The sequence below is a fragment of the Aethalodelphis obliquidens genome, unplaced genomic scaffold (assembly GCF_003676395.1).
Source record: "Aethalodelphis obliquidens isolate GAN/ISIS:26980383/991018 unplaced genomic scaffold, ASM367639v1 scaffold65, whole genome shotgun sequence".
NCBI lineage: Eukaryota > Metazoa > Chordata > Mammalia > Artiodactyla > Delphinidae > Aethalodelphis > Aethalodelphis obliquidens.
In genome coordinates this window covers 3,811,693-3,832,311 of record NW_020838009.1, presented here as the reverse complement: position 1 = coordinate 3,832,311, position 20,619 = coordinate 3,811,693, and the positions used below count along the sequence as shown (strand labels likewise).

Below are 20,619 nucleotides of genomic sequence, written 5' to 3'. Positions count from 1 at the left end.
TTATACATACACATGTATCCACTCTTTTTTAGATTCTATTCCCATAGAGGTCGTTACACAGTATGGAATAGAGTTCCCTGTGCTATTCAGTAGGTCCTTATTAGTTATCTATTCTGTATATAGAAGGCAAGACCATTACCTTGTGCTTCTTTGTGTCCAACTCCTCACACAGTCTCCATGTCTTGCATGATGTATTTTAGTGCAACCACAGGCTCTAAGCCTCATCGCTTGATGGTTCTGAAACCTACTGTGTGCTGACCATGTCCTTTATGTGTCCAGGCAGACACAATAAGGAACTGGCTACAAGTCAGAATCAGCCCAAGGTTACACATATAAAGGTCATCTACTTAAGGGCACCAGGAGACATGTAACCAAGCCTCAGCAGTGAAGCAAACTCTGCTCTTCTGGAAACATCTATAAAGGTGCCCACAACTGGAGCTACTAAGGGGTTTATCATAATCAAGACATTGACCATGGACTGAGGGTCCAGCTTTCTACAGCTCCCCTCACGGCACATTAACCAAGGGACATGGGTACAAGTACACCATCCAAGCCGTAGGTAAAGATACACATAGAAAGTGTCTAGGACTCCATCCAAGGCAGGCACGGGGACACCTGCCGATGGTGGCCCACCCTCCACGAGGTCCTGAGCTCCCCAAGACGGCCCGTGTCCTCAGCGCCCTTCCAACAGACCTCGCCGCTCTCTGGTCTCTGCCCTCTTGGGAGAGAGTAACATTCCCCAGGCTGGACTACAGAACAATTCACTCTTTCTGAGAAGATTCTCAACAGTCATTCAGAGGTAACAACCAGGGAAAAGCCTATTTAAATTGTTTACAGGTGCAATTCAATGCATTTAATTCATTATGCTTTCAAGCACACAACTACCTTACCAGGTATCTCTGTCTACCTTGTTTTTAATCTTCCTGTCCAAGCTCATGATCTCTTGCAAAAAGCAAGTTTTATTACATTTTCATTTAAGAATGTGTCTGATGCATTTCTCCAAAGAAGACATACAGATGGCCAAGAGGCACATGAAAAGATGCTCATAATCGATGATTACTAGAGAAATGCAAATCAAACTACACACTGGTCAGAATGGCCATAATTAAAAAGTCTACAAATAAAAAATGCTGGAGAGGGTGTGGAGAGAAGGGAATCCTCCTATACTATTGGTGGGAATGTAAGTTGGTGCAGCCAGCTGAAAAAAATGGAAAAAATTATGGCGGTTCCTTAAAAAAACAAAAAATAGAGCTACCATATGATCCAGCAATCCCACTCCTGGGCATATATCTGGACAAAACTATAATTTGAAAAGATACACATACCCAAATGTTCATAGCAGCACTATTCACAATAGCCCAGACATGGAAGCAACCTAAGTGTCCATCCACAGATGAATGAATAAAGAAGATGTGGTATATACATACACACAATGGAATACTACTAAGCCATAAAAAAGAATGCCATTTGCAGCTACATGGATGGACCTAGAGATTATCATACTAAGCAAAGTAAGTCAGAAAGAGAAAGACAAATACCATATGATATCAATTGTATGTGGAATCTAAAATATGACACAAATGAATCTATCTACAAAACAGAAACAGACTCACAGACATACAGAACAGACTTGTGCTTGCCAAGGGGAAAGGGGTGGGGAGAGAAGGATTGGGAGTTTGGGATTAGCAGATGCAAACTATTATGTACAGGATGGATAAACAACAAGGTCCTACTGTATAGCACAGAGAACTATATTCAATATCCTGTAATAAACCATAATGGAAAAGAAAAAAAGAATGAGATGGATCAAAATAAAGGAATTTATACTGAAAAGTGATTTAAGCAAATATCAACAAATGTCATGTTGTAATAAAAATGAGTATTTTTTTCAATGACCACTTCTAATTTCACTTGGCCTTGAGTGGTTTCATTATGCTATAATTTAATTAGTCCATTTCAGTCTCAATTTTCTGGTTAGACATGTTCCCCTGATTAAATTTAATACTATTAGTAAATTTAAAGACAAGTGTATTAGTCTATTTTCATAATTAAGATAGGGGGCTTTAGATACTTCAGCTGCGGTATTAGCAGCATAAAATATTGCCTTATAAATACGGGTATACCCTAATTCCTTCTCGTCCTCAGCACTAACAAATGAAGCCTTCATCTTTAATGTGATCAAGCAAAATACATTCTTTTGAATGTATTCAAGAGGTCATGATCTTGACTGTGAGAAACCCCCATAGGCGATTTATAACGAATTTTCTGAATAAATAATGACTGCCAATACATTTACATTAAACATATTAACCTCTAACTCACCTAAAATTTTAAATAGCGTATTAAAGTTATATTTGTGCTCAAGTCAACGGGCTTGAAAGAAAGCCCTACAGGTTTCCTACATCTCATATTAAAGGTTAAAGTGATTCATACATTTTTTTCCACAAAATATGGCCAAACATACAAACCTGAAGGGAGACCAGGACTGAATTTCTGATGTGCACATCAGGAAACATTTTTGCTAGTACAAAAATTCAAAAATACGTAAAAAAAAGAAGCTGATATATGCAGCGTAAGATTTTAAGCTTCCTTACACTGGACAATGATCACCATAGCAATGAAGAGAGAGAAAAACCCTCATCCAGGCGGAAGTTCGTTCATCATTCCCTTCCAATTCCTTGGCTTTTGCATGTGTCATTAAATATTGCAGTTGAAAAAAACAAAAAACCAGAATCCAAGCAGAATGGAAAGGCAATCAAAAAAGGCAATTTTTCTTTTTCATTAGTTGCCTGAAGGCATCCAACAAAATAGACACTATGGTAAGAATCAGTGATTTACACCTGAGTATAAATATATAGGAAACAATTATCAGACCCCTATTACTATCACTTCTGGTCTGGCTCCAGTGAATTAGGTTCCAATGGACAGGAGATGTTCTGGCCAGTGCACAGCAGAGTCGGGAGCTCAGTAAGCCTCCTGGCGCCACACACCGGACTCACCAGGGCTAGAAGCCTCCCTGCAGCTGAGGAAGCTCCCAAACACCTGCTGGAATGAATGCAAAACTAGGGAAGCCCCCATCTGGAGAAAACAAAATATTAAAGAAAAAAAAGTCCTCCATTTGGCAGCTTCGAATGGAAAGGAAACCATGAAATAATTAACTGGACGTGAGAGTGTTTTATTTGGTCTGATCGCAAGCGCAGTGAGTCTCCATCTGAGGCGTTAATAAGGAAGCCGGACGACGCCTCAGTCAGTAAAGAAGGTTTGTTGTTGTTGAATTTAAAGGACTCGAGGAAGGCGGCAGCCCAGCGAGGAGGGCAGAGCCCACGGGCCAGGCGGCTTGAGCTGGTGTCACCCGCTGTGGATGCCCCACACTGTCCCAGGTCCCATCCCTCCTCCTGGTGTAAGGCGGGATGACAACAGAGGTGCCCCCGGCATCAGGAGAACGTCGGGGCAAGAACACTCGGAAAAGGCCAGGCACATGGTGTGTTCTACATCCGCGCATGTCAGTACGGAAGCCAAACGGAGATGATGCAATGGCCCTGGAGCAATGGTTTTCCACGTGCCTCGGGGGGTTGTGCAGGATGGAGAAGCTCCAGAAGCTCAGAAACATCACCTGGGGGACAGCTGAGCGCTGCCACCGACCAGCTGCACGACCCTGAGCGTGACTAACCCTGGCAGCCCTCACATCATAGAGCGGCACTTAGGAGAGCGTCTGGACCACAGAGGGTGATGGATGGGTGTCAGCAATCGTGGCTGTGACCATCATCAGCATCACCATCTGTCCGGGACACGCACGGCCTGAGCCACTGCTGACCTTCACCATGGACACTGCCGACGGAGACAGAGGGAGGGAAGGCAGCTTCACCTGGGGGAATAAAGTCAGGTGCGCCTTCCCCAGCTGCTCACCTCCCCAGCAGCCTGCACCAGGTCCTGCCCGTCCACCTGGAGCTCCCCTTTCACAGATCCCAGAGACGGCCTTGGCCTTGTGGGGCAGGCCCAGCCGGGCGGGGGAGTAGGAACTGCTGCCCACCCCAAACAAGAAGACAGGAGACACCCAGCAACCAGCCACCAGCTACCTCCGCTCGTCCACATGGTCCTTCTTCTGTAAGTACGAACAGGAAACCAAAGATGCCACACGTCTGAGGAACACTAATATCATGAATAAGGACCTAAAGGAGTCGAGACCAACTGGCCAGTGGGGGGAGCTGAGAACACGGGGAGGCAGGAAACCTGATGAACAAAATTCGAATTAATATTAGGAGGCGATGGCACCCCTAGAGCGCATGCTTCCTAAACTGCGAACACAGTGCTGAGAAAAAGCAGCAATTAGAGAACAACAGAGGATTCTTTGAAAGCAACACAGGTGTCGTCAAAATGAAAAATTCAGCAGGCGGGTCAAGCAGTAGCATGGATATGGCTGAGGCCCAAACTAGTCATCCAGAAAATAAAACAAGAACTATCCCAGCAAGTACAGAAAAAGAACATGTTAGAAAATGTTAAGAATTCTATGGCATCGGTTTATCTGCCTGCAGCAGGTAGTACATCCTTTTACCTACTCTGAGTAGCATAAACTCGAGAAGGCTGAGAAATACACAGGAGAGATATAATCAATAATTAATGAAAGAAATTCCCCTGGAAAACTTTTCTTGAAATATCCAATAGACAATTAGCTCTATTACAACACTTCACTACCGTGTGTTGTAACCAGATATAAAATCAACACACAATTGTCTTTCCAGAAATTATAACAGAAAACATATTCCCATCTCTCAACATTATAGATGTAATTTTCCTAGAATGCAATCACAATCAAACTCAAATCATTATCAGCTGAGAACTGATTTTAAAATTTACTGAAGAGAAAAGGCACAGAAGTAGCCAAGAAAATTATGAAAAAAATCAAAGAGCAATTTATTATAAAGCTAGACTAATTAAAACATTGTAGTACTGGCTTAGAAATGGACCAACAGATTCATGAAATAGGGATTAATAAACACACCCATGTCCATAGCAGCGGGGAGGGGACACTTCAAATGCGAGAAGAAATATTGAACATTCAAAAAATGGTGTTGGGGCTTCCCTGGTGGCGCAGTGGTTGGGAGTCTGCTTGCCGATGCAGGGGACACGGGTTCGTGCCCCCGTCTGGGAAGATCCCACATGCCATGGAGCGGCTGGGCCCGTGAGCCATGGCCGCTGAGCCTGCGCGTCCGGAGCCTGTGCTCCGCAACGGGAGAGGCCACAACAGTGAGAGGCCCGTGTACCGCAAAAAAAAAAAAAAAAGCGCTAACAATTCTGTATTTTTTTTAAAAAGGCATTTCATCAAAAATTCAAAGACAAACAACAGACTGGGATAAAATATTAGTCACCTGAAATGGAAAATAATTACTATATTAAGAAATCCAACAAATTACTAACAGTCTTACAGAAAAATAGACAGAAGATGTAAACAAGCACGTCACAGAAAAATTCAAACAGGCAATGAAATCTTGTTATTTGTTTCCTTTATGTCTCATCTATTCATCGTCTAATTTTTCCTTTATTTTCTGTCTTCTTCTGGATGAACTGGGTACTTTTTACGACTCCATTTTATTTCCTTTGTTAGCTCATTAGCCAAGTCTTTAAAAAAATTTTTTTTAATGTTGGTGGTTGTGTTGGGCTTATAGTATATATATTCACCTTATCACAGCTCACCACAGAGCTTAAGAGCCTTACACTGTATACTTCTATCTTCCTGCATTTACACATTTTTTCCATATATATGTTATAAATTCCATAATATCTTGGTGTGCTTTTCTTCATACTTCCTGTGCTTTGTGCACATGGAGGTTCTCAGATCTGTGGGCTCGTAGTTTTATCCAATTTTGAAAAAACATTTCAGTATTATTTCCTCAAATAGTTTCTTCCTGTCCATCCCCACTATTTTAGGTACCCATTCCACAGATATGAGGCTTCTTGAAATTTCCCCACACAGCTCACTAATGATTTTTCCATTTTCCACAAAATTCTTTTTTCTCTGTGTCCTACATTTTGGAATAATTTCTAGTGCAATGCCTTCGAGTTCACTAACCCTTTCTTATCTCTGATCTAATCTGCTGTTCATCTTGTCCAATGAATTTTTTCTCCCACTGTAGTTCACTGGAAGTTCAACTGGTCTTTATACTGTCTCTACTTTTAAACATCTGCAATACAGTTATAACAACTGTTTTTAATACCTTTGTCAGCTATTTCTAACATCCAGGTCAGTTTTGTATCGGTTTCAATTGGTTAATTTTTCTCATATGTCAGGTTGCATCTTCCTGTTTCTCTGCATGCCTAGTAATCCGATTATGCATGCTGTCTTGGGCGGATAATTTTGTATTCCTATGAACATTCTTGAACTTTGCTCTGGGACATGTATACATTACTTGGAAATGGTTTGATTCTTTTGGATCTAGCTCTCAAGATGTGTCAGACAGGACTGGAGCAGCATTGAGCCCGGATCTTATTATTCCCCATAACGGAAGCAAGATTCTGCTGAGTATTCTACCTGCTGCCCCAATGAATCATGAGGTTTTCCAGCCTGGGCGGTGCCTGGTGCGGCTCCTTCTAAGCCTCTCATTGGTTCTTTCCTGGTCTCAGCTGCAAGAGCTGATCAGTAACAGCCGAATACTGGGAAGGGATCATCTGTGGGTCTCCAGGACTTTTGTAAGCTCTCAGGCACTTGTACTGAAAGCTCTACCCACCCTGAAGTCCCGGCCCCTCAGCTTGTTCTCCTTAACTCAGCTAGTGTGCCAGGCTCTGCCCAGACTCCCCCTACCTGTGCTGCAGCCTGGGGACTCTTCTCACAGCTGGACACGGGCAATCTTAGGACTTACCATGGATGGTGGGGCATCAAGGTAGAAGGAATACACTGTTGAATCGGGCCAAGGTTAGTGACATGGGCCCACCAAGCAGAGATTCTGGCATTCAACGTCTTAGCTGGAGGAATTAGGAAGGATTCTTGCTGTTTGTTTGGCTCAAATACGAACCCCAAGGTGGGCTGCACTAAGTGAAGTTGACATGCCAGACCTTCTAGGTATATCCTCGAGGGAGGAACTTAAAGGCTGGGGGAGACTGGAATGACAGAGTGCACTCTTCACGTAAGACCTGCTCACCCGTCCCGGAGGATCCCGGGAACACAGCTTCCACCACGGCGTAGAGAATACATCTGTGAGGGGAGCCCCAGCACACCTGAGGAGCCCTGAGGGACTCTCCTCTGTAGATCAGAAACTGCAGTAGACATGCCTGTGCTGCCATCAAACTAGGATCCCCAAGTGCATGAGGATTCTGGGATCCCAGGGCGGCAGGGGCCGAGGGGCGGTACTTCCTCACCAAAGACCAGGTGGGTGTGGCTAGGGTGATGGGCAGTGGGGCCAGAGCAGCGGTTCGAAGAGTCTGACTCAGAGACGCTTGGTGTTGACTCATAGAGGTTCTGCCTCTCAGACTGAACCCTAACCGATATACATTCCCATCGGGGTTGATAAAATTTAGCAATAAAAGTAAACCACTATCTGAATAAACCGAAAAGTCAGACTCCTCAACCACTATAACATAAAACACAAACAGTACTAAACACATCGCTCTATAGGGCACTCTGATTCCTACAGATTAGTACTTTTCAAAATATGTCTACTTTGCTCTTAAAAAACTATACTAAATAAACTGTAATTTGTTACATATAAAAATAAATTCTAAACATGTTTTCAAGCCCGTGGTTATTAGTTTCTCAATAGTATTAGTTATCACAAATAATCTAGTGGCCAGGTCAGTACTACCCATTCAAGTTTTTTTTTAAGTGTACAGTAGTCCCCCCTTATCTGCAGGGAATACATTCCAAGGCCTCCAGTGGATGCCTGCAATGGCAGAGAGTACGGAACCCTGTATATATCAATATGTACCCGTGATAAAGCTTAATTCGTAAGTTAGGCCCAGTAAGAGATTAACAATAATAATAATAAAACAGAATAATTATAAAAATAGACTGTAATAATTTATGTGAATGTGGTCTCTCTCTCTCAAATATCTTATTGTACAAATGTAATGCCTTTTCCATCTTAACTAAGTGCTTATAGTGTACTATGGCCATACCTTTTGCAGTTGAGGAGTGACAGCAAAACTAGCATACATTTCTTTTTCCTTCTTCACAATTTCACAGATAGAAGGTTTGTTCTCACTGTAGATCTTGGCAAACTCAGCGTACGAGTTTTCTTTCCTTATTAAGTCTAGCACTTTTACAGCTTCTCTGGTGTATCCAGATTGCCAGCATAACTACCCTTGAGCTTTGGGGCCTTTATTAAGTAAAATAATGGTCACTTGACTACAGCACCGAGACACTGCGACAGTCGCTCCGATAACCCAGATGGCTACTGAGTGACTAACAGGTGGGACCCACTGGACAAAGGGACGATTCACATTCCAGGGGGGTTGGAGTGGGATGGCATGGGTTTCACCCCAATACTCAGAACAGAAAGAAATTGAAAACTTATGAATTGTGTTTTTTTTAATTTAAAAAAAATTTATTTTACTTATTTATTTTTGGCTGCGTTGGGTTTTCGTTGCTGTGCGCTGGCTTTCTTTAGCTACGGCAAGTGGGGGCTACTCTTCACTGGGGTGAGCGGGCTTCTCACTGCGGTGGCTTCTCTTATTGCAGAGCACGGGCTCTAGGCACGCAGGCTTCAGCAGTTGTGGCTCGCGGGCTCTAGAGCACAGGCTCAGTAGTTGTGTCTCGTGGGCTCTAGAGTGCAGGCTCAGTAGTTGTGGCGCACAGGCTGAGTTGATCCACGGCATGTGGGACCTTCCTGGACCAGGGATCAAACCCGTGCCCCCTGCGTTGGCAGGCGGATTCTTAACCACTGCGCCACCAGGGAAGCCCTTAGGAATTGTTTATTTCTGGAATTTTCCAGTTAATATCTTCAGACTGCAGCTGAGGGTGGGTAACTGAAACCGTGTAAAGTGGGACCGTGGATGGTGGGAGGGGGCTCCTGTACTACCTGTGATCATGTGTGAGACTGTTTCCAATACTGATATATGTATAAGCAATCACAAGACATGCCACTGAATCTTTCAAAAACATGAGCTAATCAGAGCTATACAATCTGAATCTTAATTGGCATCTAGCGTAATGTAGAACCTTTTATAGTTTGATGTAAGGAAGACAATTATCTCAATCATAGGAGACACTTAGCACATAGAAAAAAATGAAGGAAAAAAAAATGTGAACATACGTATTCTCTACTGGCGTAGCGCCTGCCTTGTTTCAGAATTTGGAAAGGCTCTTAGAAAATACGATGGTGAGAATGTCACAGCATCTCCCTCCTCCTCCCCTCACATCACAGGCCCCAGCTGGAAAGGGCGGCCTCCTTCCTGCCCCCATCAGCCAGCCTGCTGCCCCCACCTTGTCCTCTTTCCCAACGCAAGTCCCTCCACCACCCACAACACATCAAGTCGCTCTGGCCTGAAGCTTACACCCCCTCCCTCACCTCACTCTGTCTGACGGGCTCAGAGTGAGGCAGAGAAAGGAGGCCCAGCAGGGCTGTGACGGGTCCACGCTCACCAGCCCGTCGGAGGAGAGACACGGTCAACCGACAGAGGGCAGCCCCCGCAGCCCCACATCAGCGTCACTCCTGGCCTCCCCCAGCCAGCCTGCGAGGCTCTTCCAACACCTCGAGGGGCAGACACCTCCCTTCAGAGAGGGCAACTTGCTCTGGTGGTCATTTGCAGGGGTGGGGCGTGTCGTGTCCCCCTGGAAATGAACCAGAACTCACAGTGGCCTCTTCAGTTTTATGCCTCAGGAAGATGGAAACATACCATTAGAGTAAAGGATAAAACTGGAGCTTGATATAAAATAACTATTTATCAGAGAAACACACATCAAAACTGCAATGAGATTATTACCTCATGCCCATTGGACTGGCTATTGTCAAAAAGGCAAGAAATAATAAATGCTGGAGAGGATGTGGAGAAAAGGGAGCCCTCCTACACTGTTGGTGGAAATGTAAATTGGTGCAGCCACTATGGAGAACAGTATGGAGGTTCCTCAAAAAATTAATAATAGAACTACCATACGACCCAGCAATCCCACTGCTGGGCATATATCTGAAGAAAAAGAAAACACTAATTTGAAAAGACACATGCACCCCGATGTTCACTGCAGCACTATTTACAATAGCCAAGACATGGAAACAACCTAAGTGTCCATCAACAGAGGAATGGATAAAGAAGATGTGGTACATATATACAATAGACTATTACTCAGCCATAAAAAAGGTAAAATCTTGCCAATTGTGACAACATGGATGGACCTTGAGGGTTTTATGCTAAGTGAAGTAAGTCAGACAGGGAAAGACAAATACTGTATCATTTCACTTGTATGTAGAATCTTAAAAACAAACAAAACACAAAATAAACGAACATACCAAAGCAACCAAAAACAAACACGTAGATAACAGAGAACAGAATAGTGGTTGCCAGAGGGGAAAGGGGCTCAGTGGAGGAGTGATGGATAGAAACTGGATATTTGGTGATGAGCACACTGCAGCGTACACAGATGTAGAAATATAAGGCTGTACACATGAAACTTATATGATGTTATAAACCAATGTCACCTCAATAAAAAATAATTCTCAAAAAAAAGGAATTATTTAAATCAAGACTTCAAGCCATTCTAGCTGTGAGACCCTAGGCAAGATATTTACCTTTCTAAGTCTTCCTTTTCTTCTGGAAAATGGGGATAAAAACAGTAGCTTACTCACAAGGATACTGTGTGGATAAGCTCAGCAGATCCCGTGCAGGGCTTAGCACGAAGGAAACGCCCAGCACGTGGTTCCTGTTAACAGTAGTTTGCAGGTGGGCCCTACATGTTGTGGAACAGGATAAGGGGCTTGGACGCAGACGCTCGGAGGAGGCTGGGGGGAAGGAGGGCTTCCAGGAAGCAGCGAGAAGCGAGCCCTAATGAGTGGAAGGGCAGGGCAGAGGCCAGAGGGGTCGGGGAGGACCTGTCAGTCGAGGCCCACACCACACGCCGGCAGTCCAGAGGGTCCAGGTGTCAGGGTGAGGCTGGGAAGGGAGGAAAACTAAGGCCACATCAACGCTCACAGTTCAGAGAGTTGAGTTTTCTGCAAACGAATCAGAAGTTGTATCATCCTGGTCAACAGACAGAAGAGTGTCCTTACAGCAGAGACACCCAGCTCTCCGCCAAGACTCTGTCCCCACTCCACAACGTGGGCCGTCTCTGGGAGGGACCCGTCCAGGGAGGGACCACCTTTTTCAGCTTCCTTCCCAACCAGACACGCTTCGGGCCCCGTGACGAGCCCTCCCCACTGGTGTGACGTGCAAGCATGAGTGTCCCTTTCAGGCCAAGGAACTCAAGGAGCACGTGTTTCTCCTTCCTCTCCCCCCTTCACTGAAATGCAGGGGACCCCACGGGCCTGGGGAGTGCAGGGCCACTGGTGGAAGCAAGCGGGGTCTTTGAATCTGGTGTGGGGGGAGCAGCCGCTGCCTGGAAGGCCCGCCTGGATGGGAGCAGGAAGCAGATGTTCACGGGGTTAAGACACGAAGTCTGGGGTCTGACAGCAGCTGGTGTCACCCTAACCGACCCCTTACCTCCCTGACTCAGCAAAGCAGCCAGTTGAGCTGGGGGAGCCCTTCCTCCTCGTCTACCTGGAGAGCTGCTGGGCTGCGCGGAGCTGGGGGGTGAGCCCCTGGAAAGCTCGGCTGCAGGGGCTCCCGCTGGGGCCACCCTCCTTGGGCGAGGCCCCGAGACCCACCCTACTGCTGCGGGCACCCCCCCACCCCAAGGACACACCTGCGCCACCTGCACAAGGAGTCCTGACCCCTCAGCAGGCATGAGCACGTGCATCCTTCACGGTAAGATGCCCAGTCCCGAGAAGCTCCGTCCCAGGGTAGGGCTGGGGCAGGCGTGCGGTGGCCGGGGGACGGGTGCCCTTTCTCCCATCCCACACACCCACCCGAAGGAGGGCGGCTTTCCTCTGTCCAGACGCCAGGCTGAGGGCCTACTCTCTCTGCCCTGCAAGGTGGGGGTAGGTCAGGAGGGATGGGCAGGTTGTCCCCGTTTCCCTGAAGGGGACCCACGGCCCAGTGTCTGCCGCCATTTGCCCCTGCACAGGAGACTCAGTGTCTCAATACACAAGCCGTGATTTACTTTAAAATAATCCAGCAAGGGGCTGAGATGAAACAGGACCAGTCAATGTTGATACCATTGAGGACGGATAGGGGTACACGGGGTTCACTATACTAGTCTCTCTACTCTGGTGAATATTTGAAAATGTCAATATAAAAAAATTTTAAGGAAATTTCTCAGTATTTTGTATAAGAGGAGGCCCCCTGAATTAAACTACCCCTCCCTCCCAGTGCCTTTTCAGGATGTCATGATTCCCCTCACGAAGGAGGAGGTGTTTACAACAGACAAGATTTGTGGGTTTTTTTCTATTTCCATTAATATTTAGTATGTCATTATCTCCAAGTCTAATCACTTAAAGAAGAGATTTTAAATAATTGATTACTACCTAAGAGGAAAAAAATCCATGCCGTCTTTTTCATTATCCATCAAAACCCAGAAAACCTCTCTGTATAGTCCTGACGTGGACACATAAATATATTAATGCACATGCTGAGAAGAACACACATACAAATCAATAGACATAAATTCACCCCGGGTACTTTCAGATGGAAAAACCATCATCCTCTTTCCACCCCCCGTGTGGCGTCTTCCTCCCCAGCATGAGGCCTGACCCCATAAGACAGGGCTCCAGGGGCACCCTTTTCTTCCTTCTTCCAAAGAAACATCTATGCAAAGAAATACCAATACCTCATAGAGTTTCACAGTCTCCAAAACACACAGAAAGCTAACATTTCTCGAACTCGGATGAGCTACGTCCTATTGTGTGATCACCCGTAAGCATATGCATGTGCACGATCGTGTTTATCAGTCTAGAGAAAACGCTTGCATCTGCACTTATTAAAATGCCTTTGTTGGTGGCATGTCCTCCAAGAGGGCACAACACTGAAAAACAGAAAGAGGATGGCCCGTGAGCGCCCGTGGAGGGGGCAGCAGGACGCCCATGGTCAAGACGAACGCGCCTTGAAAGCACTCACACCTCCGCGGGCAGAGCCCTGCTCCATGGCCGCATGGGGACGCGGGTGCCACTTACCACGAGGGACAGGGGCCTCTTCCAGGAGACGACGCCGATAAGTCCCGACAGCAGCACCTGGAACAGAGGGAGCAGGGGGTGAGGAGCCTCCCAGGACTTTTCTAGAGTACAGCACGCAGGCAGGAGTGGGTCATGGTGGTGGGTCTGTCCCTCCCGACAGTCACACCCGCAGCCACCACGCGGGGCCAGAGTGACCAGCTCGCAGGGATGCCGAGAGCAGATGCGCTTTCTGAACGAGCCTCCCACCCACCCCCGGGCCCTCAGCCTTATCCCCCCAGGTCCTGAGAGACACTTGCTGTGTGATTTAACATCACAGACAGCACTGAACACACTACTTTGGGGAGGGCGGTGCTGTCCCCACTCACAGGTCACGCGCAACCTGCCCAGCGGCCTGAAGGCTCCCTCTGTTCTCCCACACCTGGGACCCCCCCCAGCCCCTACAGGGGTCTCCCCTTCACTCTCACCCCACCCAGGAGGCTCCCTCGCTGTCCACACTGGCTCTAAGCTGCCCGCCCCGGCCCAGGCCAGCCCTGCCCGACCCCTGGCCCCCGCCCTGCCGAGCGTGTCCCCCCAGAACCTCCCCAGCAGTGCCCCCTCCGCCCTGGCTCCCCTGTCGCCCTTTGTCTGCCAACTCCCAGGAGAACCACCCTCGGCTCCTGGCACACCCTTCTTCCGGGCTGCCCCCCAAGCCCACGTCAGACCCATGTTTGCTGATCCCCATATTCCCAGTCTCCTTGTGTCCAGGCAGGGCCACTGGACCACAGAGACACAGCTGCACCCCACGCCCACTGCCCACCGCAATCTGCCTTCAGAGGGGTAGCTGGATGCAACAGACAAAGGCCGTTACCACCTTGACTTTCCACAGTGGGCCTGGGCCAGGCAGTCCGGGACCAGGCTGGAGGGGCCGGGCTGCCCTTCCCCGGGATTCCAAAAGGACCGACCCCAGACCCAGAGCAGAACGCGCAACTGAACAGACCCACAAGGTCCCGATGGTGACAGAGCCCAGTTCACCCTCCAGCACCTCTGCACTGAGCAGGACCGAGTCTTAGACCCTGCAGCCTCCACCCACCCAGTGCCGTGCTGGTCTCAGATGTCCAACAACACCCGGACCAGTTGTCTTTATACGAAAGGCTTTAAACCTTATTCACACACGCGCGCGCACACACACACACAGACACACACACACACACACACACACACACACTTAACAGAAAAGAATGAATGGAAGAGTTTCCGCATGCTCTGCTCCCCAGCCTGTCACATCTACCTTCTCTCTTCAGGGCACGTACCTCTTCCGAACGCAGCCAGTGCTGCAAATGTTGGACAACCGTTTTCCCACCTCCCGAGTCTCCCCTCTCCGTGATGCTGCCCAGCTCCAGCTGCAGCCGTCACAGAAACCCTGGGCTGCTGTTCCCCACCCCCCTGCCCCACGGTCTCCGAGGCCAAGTCTCCGTCATTCTTCTCCACGTGCCTCTAAAGCCGCCATCTCCCCTTCCGCACCCAACACTCCACCCACCAGAACACCCTCTCTGGTGTCGAATTCTTCCTCCTCAATGGACACACGACTTCCCCCTAGTCATTTTCCGTTGGACTGAGCTGCCATTTCTCCTAAGGATAGGCTGTCGGGACTCTCACCATCACCTCATGCTGGAGAGCGCACACCCTGACCTCTTCTCTCCACCTCCAAACCTTCTTGTGGAGAATCCAAAACTTCTGCCAACTCCGCCATCAACATCTGAGCTCCTGGCGCATTCAGGAGCCGCAGTCGTGAAGCTGGGTTGGCTCTTCCTCTCGACACCTCTCCTCCCCCTCTGCTTGCCCTCGCTCTCATGATTTACCTGCCTGGACGGGGTGCTCTGCCACTCACTCACCTCTGCCCCTCCACTGGAACTGCGCTGGACGCCTGTCAGGTGAATGTCACCTCCCTGGACGGGCAACCAGACCCACACAAATCCGGTCCCTGCTTTCCCACCAGCACCGCCCTAAGTGACCCTCCACTCATGTCCTGGCCACTTCGGGCACCAAAGCCACTGCATTTCTCAAACACGAGCCCTGGAACGGAACCCCTGCAGGCTGTCTTCCCTCCATACTCAGCACTCCCCTCCTGTCACCGCCCACCTCCTGGCCCCCTGCCTCAGCCCCACCCCTTTCTCTTCCTTCAGATGATGGCCAAGCTCTGGGGGCTGAGCTCTGACCCCACCATCCGCCTAGGATGGGGCTTCCACAGTGTCCTCTGTCTGCCCTTCACACCAACACTGCCACGCCCAGACTGAGGCTGGAGAGAGGATGAGAATTCTCAGACTATCTCCCAGAAGATGTCCACTTACGCTCTGCCTTCTCCTTCTCATTTCTACCAGATGAAATTTCACCCATCCTTCCAGACGTGGCCCAACGCCTCCTCACCCAAGAAGGGCCTAGGAATTCGAGGGAACATGGGGCCCCACTGAACTCCCAAACCACCCCAGACCTCTCAAGTCCTCTCTGATACGCACAGACAGAACTCCTTCATCTTCTAAGCTGAAGCTGCTAAAACTATCAAGTCTCGGGCTTCCCTGGTGGCGCAGTGGTTGAGAGTCTGCCTGCCAATGCAGGGGACACGGGTTCGAGCCCTGGTCTGGGAAGATCCCACGTGCCACGGAGCAACTAGGCCCGTGAGCCACAACTACTGAGCCTGCGCATCTGGAGCCTGTGCTCCGCAACAAGGGAGGCCGCGACAGTGAGAGGCCCGCGCACCGCGATGAAGAGTGGCCCCCGCTTGCCACAACTAGAGAAAGCCCTCGCACAGAAACGAAGACCCAACACAGCCAAAAATAAATAAATGAATAAATAAATTAAAAAAAAAAAAACTATCAAGTCCCTACAATGACCAGGCCACTTACAACAGGGATTTTACTGGACCTCCGAAGAGCAGGGGTTTCTAAACACAAAGGAAGTTAACAGCACTTATCTTAGGCCACAGTAAAAATTCTTGACATTTCCCATCTTCATCATGAAGTTATAATTCCACAAATCCCCTCAAATAATTTTACTTCCAACAAACATGGACTATTTGCTTCTTGAAGATAATTTACATTTCTAAATATCAATAATAACTATAATTGGGAATGGGTCCAAGTCCCCTATACGAAGGCAAAGAATAAAACCATCAAACGCAATGAGGCATGGAGATCCCGACCTTGTATAATGCCTTCCCCTTGAGTGTGAGTAGGATGTGCTATTCCGTGACTCTCCCCAGGGACGGCATCTTGAAATGATGTTGCCCTGGCAACACCTTGACTGCAGCCTGTGGGACCCTGGCCAGTTGACCCTACTAAGCCATGTCCAGACTCATGACCCAAGAAATCTGTGAGATGGTGAATGGGTGTTGTGTTAAGCTGCAAAGTTTGCAGAAATCTGCTCTGCAGAAATAGAAAACAAACTGTCAGGGACTGAACGTCTGTGTCCCCCCCAAACCCATATGGTGAAGCCCCAACCCTCAATGTGGTGGTATCTGGAGGCAGGACCTTCAGAAGGTGATTAGGGTTAGATTAGGTTGTGAAGGTGGGGCCCCCATGATGGGATGGTGACCTTATAGGAAGAGAAGGAGAGAGAGATCTCTCTCTCCACATGTACACACCATGGAAAGGCCACATGAGGACACAGAGAAGTGAGCTGTCTACAAGCCAAGAAGAGGGCCCTCCCCAAAACCTGACCATGGCAGCATCCTGATTGCAGACTTTCAGCCTCCAGAACTTCAAGGAAACACATTTCTGTTTAATCGGCCCAGTCTATGTTAATTTTTTAAATTTAATATTTATTTTATATTGGAGTATAGTTGATTTACAATGTTGTGTTAGTTCCAGGTATACAGCAAAGTGATTCAGTTATACATATACACGTCCATTCTTTTTCAGATTTTTTTCCCATATACGTTATTATAGAATATCGATAGCGCTCCCTGTGCTTTGCAGTAGGTCCTTGTTGATTATCTATTTTATATATAGTAGTATGTGTATATTAATTACAAACTCCTAATGTATACCTCTCCCACCTTTCCCCTTTGGCAACCATAAGTTTGTTTTCAATATCTATAAGTCTCTTTCTGTTTTGTAAATAAGTTCATTTGTATCGTTTTTTTTAGATTCCACATATAAGTGATATCATACGATATCTGTCTTTCTCTGTCAGACTTATTTCACTCAGTAGGACAATCTCCAGGTCCACCCATGTTTCTGCAAATGGCATTATTTCTACGATATTTTGTTACTGCAGCCTAAGCTTACTAATACACTAACATTTCCAGAGTGGGATGCTGGATTTTTGTTCCGAAATATCCCCTCTCCCTCCACGTCTGCTCTCAGGTAGAGCTGACTTCTCTGCCTCTGGTACAGAAACACCAGCACCAGCTCTAACAAGGGTGACTACGTTAGAGTGGAGGAGACTTTCAAAGACCAGATGCTGGGCTCCTCCTCCCTGAGGGTGCCTGCTCCCATCCCCATGGCAACCAAGGGAGGGGACCATATCCCTGCTCTGAAAAGACAGGGACTTAGGTTGAACTGCTGTTTGCTCCGTCCTAGCAACAAGGCAGGACGATGTTGCATGTTCTGCCATATCGGTAATTCTGCAGGCTTACTTTGTACCACTCCTGTGAGAAACGGCTCCTGCATCTAGCTGGCCAGTGAAATTATATCTCAAGTACCCTCTGTCCTGTTTAATTTGCCAGGATTGTTATTCAAAGTCTGCAGTTTACAAAGACACTGAAGTGGGTCAGAGAAGAGGAACAGACAATTCAGTAGTTGTGAAAGAAAAGCCAAAAAGAACAGGAAAGGCATGATGCTGCCCAGAGAGGAGGGTTAACTTTCCCAGCACCTGTGAGTTGCTGTGAGGACGCCAAGTGGCTCTTTTCTCCACTTCCCCACCCAGCCTACAGAGATGCAAGAGATAAAATTAGAAACGAGAAAGAGCTTCCTGCTGTTGGGAGCAATGAGAGGGGATAAGAGACTGCGGGGAAGTAACAGCAGCTTTACAGCAGAAGTCCTTGCCTTTGATTGGTGCTGCCCCTGTACTCCGAGGCCCGGAATAAATCAGTCCTTTAAATCTTGTCTCTGAGACTGAAAAGTTATTTCACTGACTAAAATCAGGAACTTTCTTCAGATCTTCCAATCTGGTTCAAAGGCAAACAGTAATGCAACATTTCGGGTAGTGAAGCAACTGCTTCCAGAATGCAGACTTGAAAACCAATTAAATTATTTCACAAAATATATGGCCGGCTGCCCCATAGCTACAGTGGTACCAGTTTACCACTAAAAAGCCAGCATGCACGTGTCTGGAGAAAGACCTGCTGTTGCAATAAGGGCACAGATAGTACTCTGAGCTGCTCAGAATGAAAGACGTCTGTGGGTCCCCACCTTCCACACCTTCCGGATTGCAGGCCTGCGCTACGTGGGCCTCATGGAGTAGGTGATCCTCCTACTTTATCCCACCTCCATTTTCTTCTCTTTCAGCCTGGTTTTCTTTGTCTGGGTCTCCCCGGGGCCACATGGCCAGGTTCCATCAGGTGTGAAGGCCCTCAGCCTCCTGAGTCCATCTCGGCTCCCGTCTGGGAAAGAGACACCTCTGCAGCCTTCCCATCCCACCCATGCCTGTGCCTCCTTCCCTCAGCACATTTCCTGCTCCCAACCGTTCGCTTTCTCTGCATATCAGTGCATCAAACTCAGAACGTCCACAAGGAAAGCCACTCTTCTCAAAGGACCTTCTCCACAATAGAAAAAGAACTCTGCAGCTTTCATTTGCTTTTCATACAGTAGCAAAGCTATAAATCGATGACAAAGTTGCCCCATGAAAGAAAAAAAAGTAAAATCATATAAATGTTATAAATAACTCAGAGCTGAGATACACGCCACCTGTTCTACTGCAATGTGTGTTTCCTTGATGCAAATTAGCTCACGTACGCTGGGTACCAAACTCATGTGCCCTGGCTCTGCCCTGTTATATGTAGGCTTCTCCAGAGCTGTTTACTCTGAAATTAGGTAGTTTCTAGACCTGACACTGGATTTTGTTATTTGATGAGTAATGTCACACATATATTATTATACTTTTAAAAATAAGTTGATTTTAAAATGTTTTAAAATAATTAGTTTCCTTAGTTAGTAATCCTGTATATTTTATTTCATGCATTTAAAAACCTCATTCTGAGAGGGACCCCCAAAGACCTCACCAGACTGCTCTACCAGAAGTTAGGGACCCTTGATTTAGAAATCCTTGATTCAGTGCACATCTTTTAATGGCAAATTCCCCTTTTTTGTTTATCTGTAAATTTCTTACTTCACCTCGTGCTTGAAGAGTAGTTTTGCTGGATACACAATCCTAAGTGGACAGTTTCTTCTCTCAAGAGCTTGAAGATATTATTCTACTTTCTGGTTTCCACTGTTGCCATCAAGAAGTTGGCTGTCGTTAAACTGCTGTTCCTTGAGGGGTGTTGCTCACTCTTTAAAGACTTTTAAGATTGTCTCCTTGCCCTTGGTGTTCTGAAGTTTCTGCATGACATGTCTACGCGTGCATTTCTTTTTCTTTATCCTCTTTGAGATGGACTGTGCTTCTGAATCTGTAAATTTATATTTTTCATTAGTTCTGGAAATTTTTAGCCAATACTTCTTCAAATATTTTCTCTCCTACATCCTCTCTGTCGGGGACCCCAATAGCCACATGCTGATCCTTCGTACTTCATCCTCCAAATCCCTTAGTTCTTCTTTCACATCGGCCACACCCGTGCCACTCAGTATTTCATTCTGAATATTTTCTCCAGGTGTATTTTCCAGATGACTAATTTTCCCTATTAATCAGCTGTTGAACATTTGCATTTGTTTAGAAAAATTCAATTGTTATATTTTAGGTATTTAGAAGTTCTATTTTTACCTTTCCCCAAATACAGCTATTTGTTTCAGATAGTTTCTTGTTGCATGCTCATCTTTAGGATTCTGCCCATAATTACTTTAACTGTTTCACGTTCAGAGGTTCTAGAGTCCTAGGGGGTAGTGAAAAGAAGGTGTCTAAGTCTGTCCGTCATTGTTTCTGTTGACCCCCACTCACTGCAGCTGGCTTTCTTTGATGCCTGCGTTCTTGGAAGTCTTTTGTTGTGAATACAGCACTTGATCTTCATCAGTGAGTTTCTATGGACCCAAAATGGAGGAATTTTTCCCAATAGAGTTCTGCCAGTAACCAGGGAGCACCCAGGATTCGTTAACACTATGGTCTCCAGGGACCTCATGGCGCAGCATGGAGATCTCAGGATGAGCCCTCCTGGCCAACCTCGCTGTGCAGGGGGCAACCAGGCTCAGGGCAACCTCCCTGCAGCCATGCACTGCTCTGACCGCTCCCTGCTCCCTGGACTCCAGCCACATGCCACCGTGTGTGTGTGTGTGTGTGTGTGTGTGTGTGTGTGTGTGTGTGTGTG

At 47.1% G+C, this 20,619-nt stretch overlaps 1 protein-coding gene across 1 annotated transcript in view; it reads right to left on the bottom strand.

Moving 5' to 3' along the window:
• ENTREP2 (endosomal transmembrane epsin interactor 2) overlaps nt 1–20,619 on the bottom strand; it is a 364,454-nt gene that overhangs the window by 164,291 nt on the left and 179,544 nt on the right. Inside the window, exon 2 of the mRNA XM_027089095.1 lies at nt 13,188–13,244. Within this exon, the coding sequence (XP_026944896.1) occupies nt 13,188–13,244 (57 nt within the window). The remainder of the gene's footprint in view (nt 1–13,187; nt 13,245–20,619) is intronic.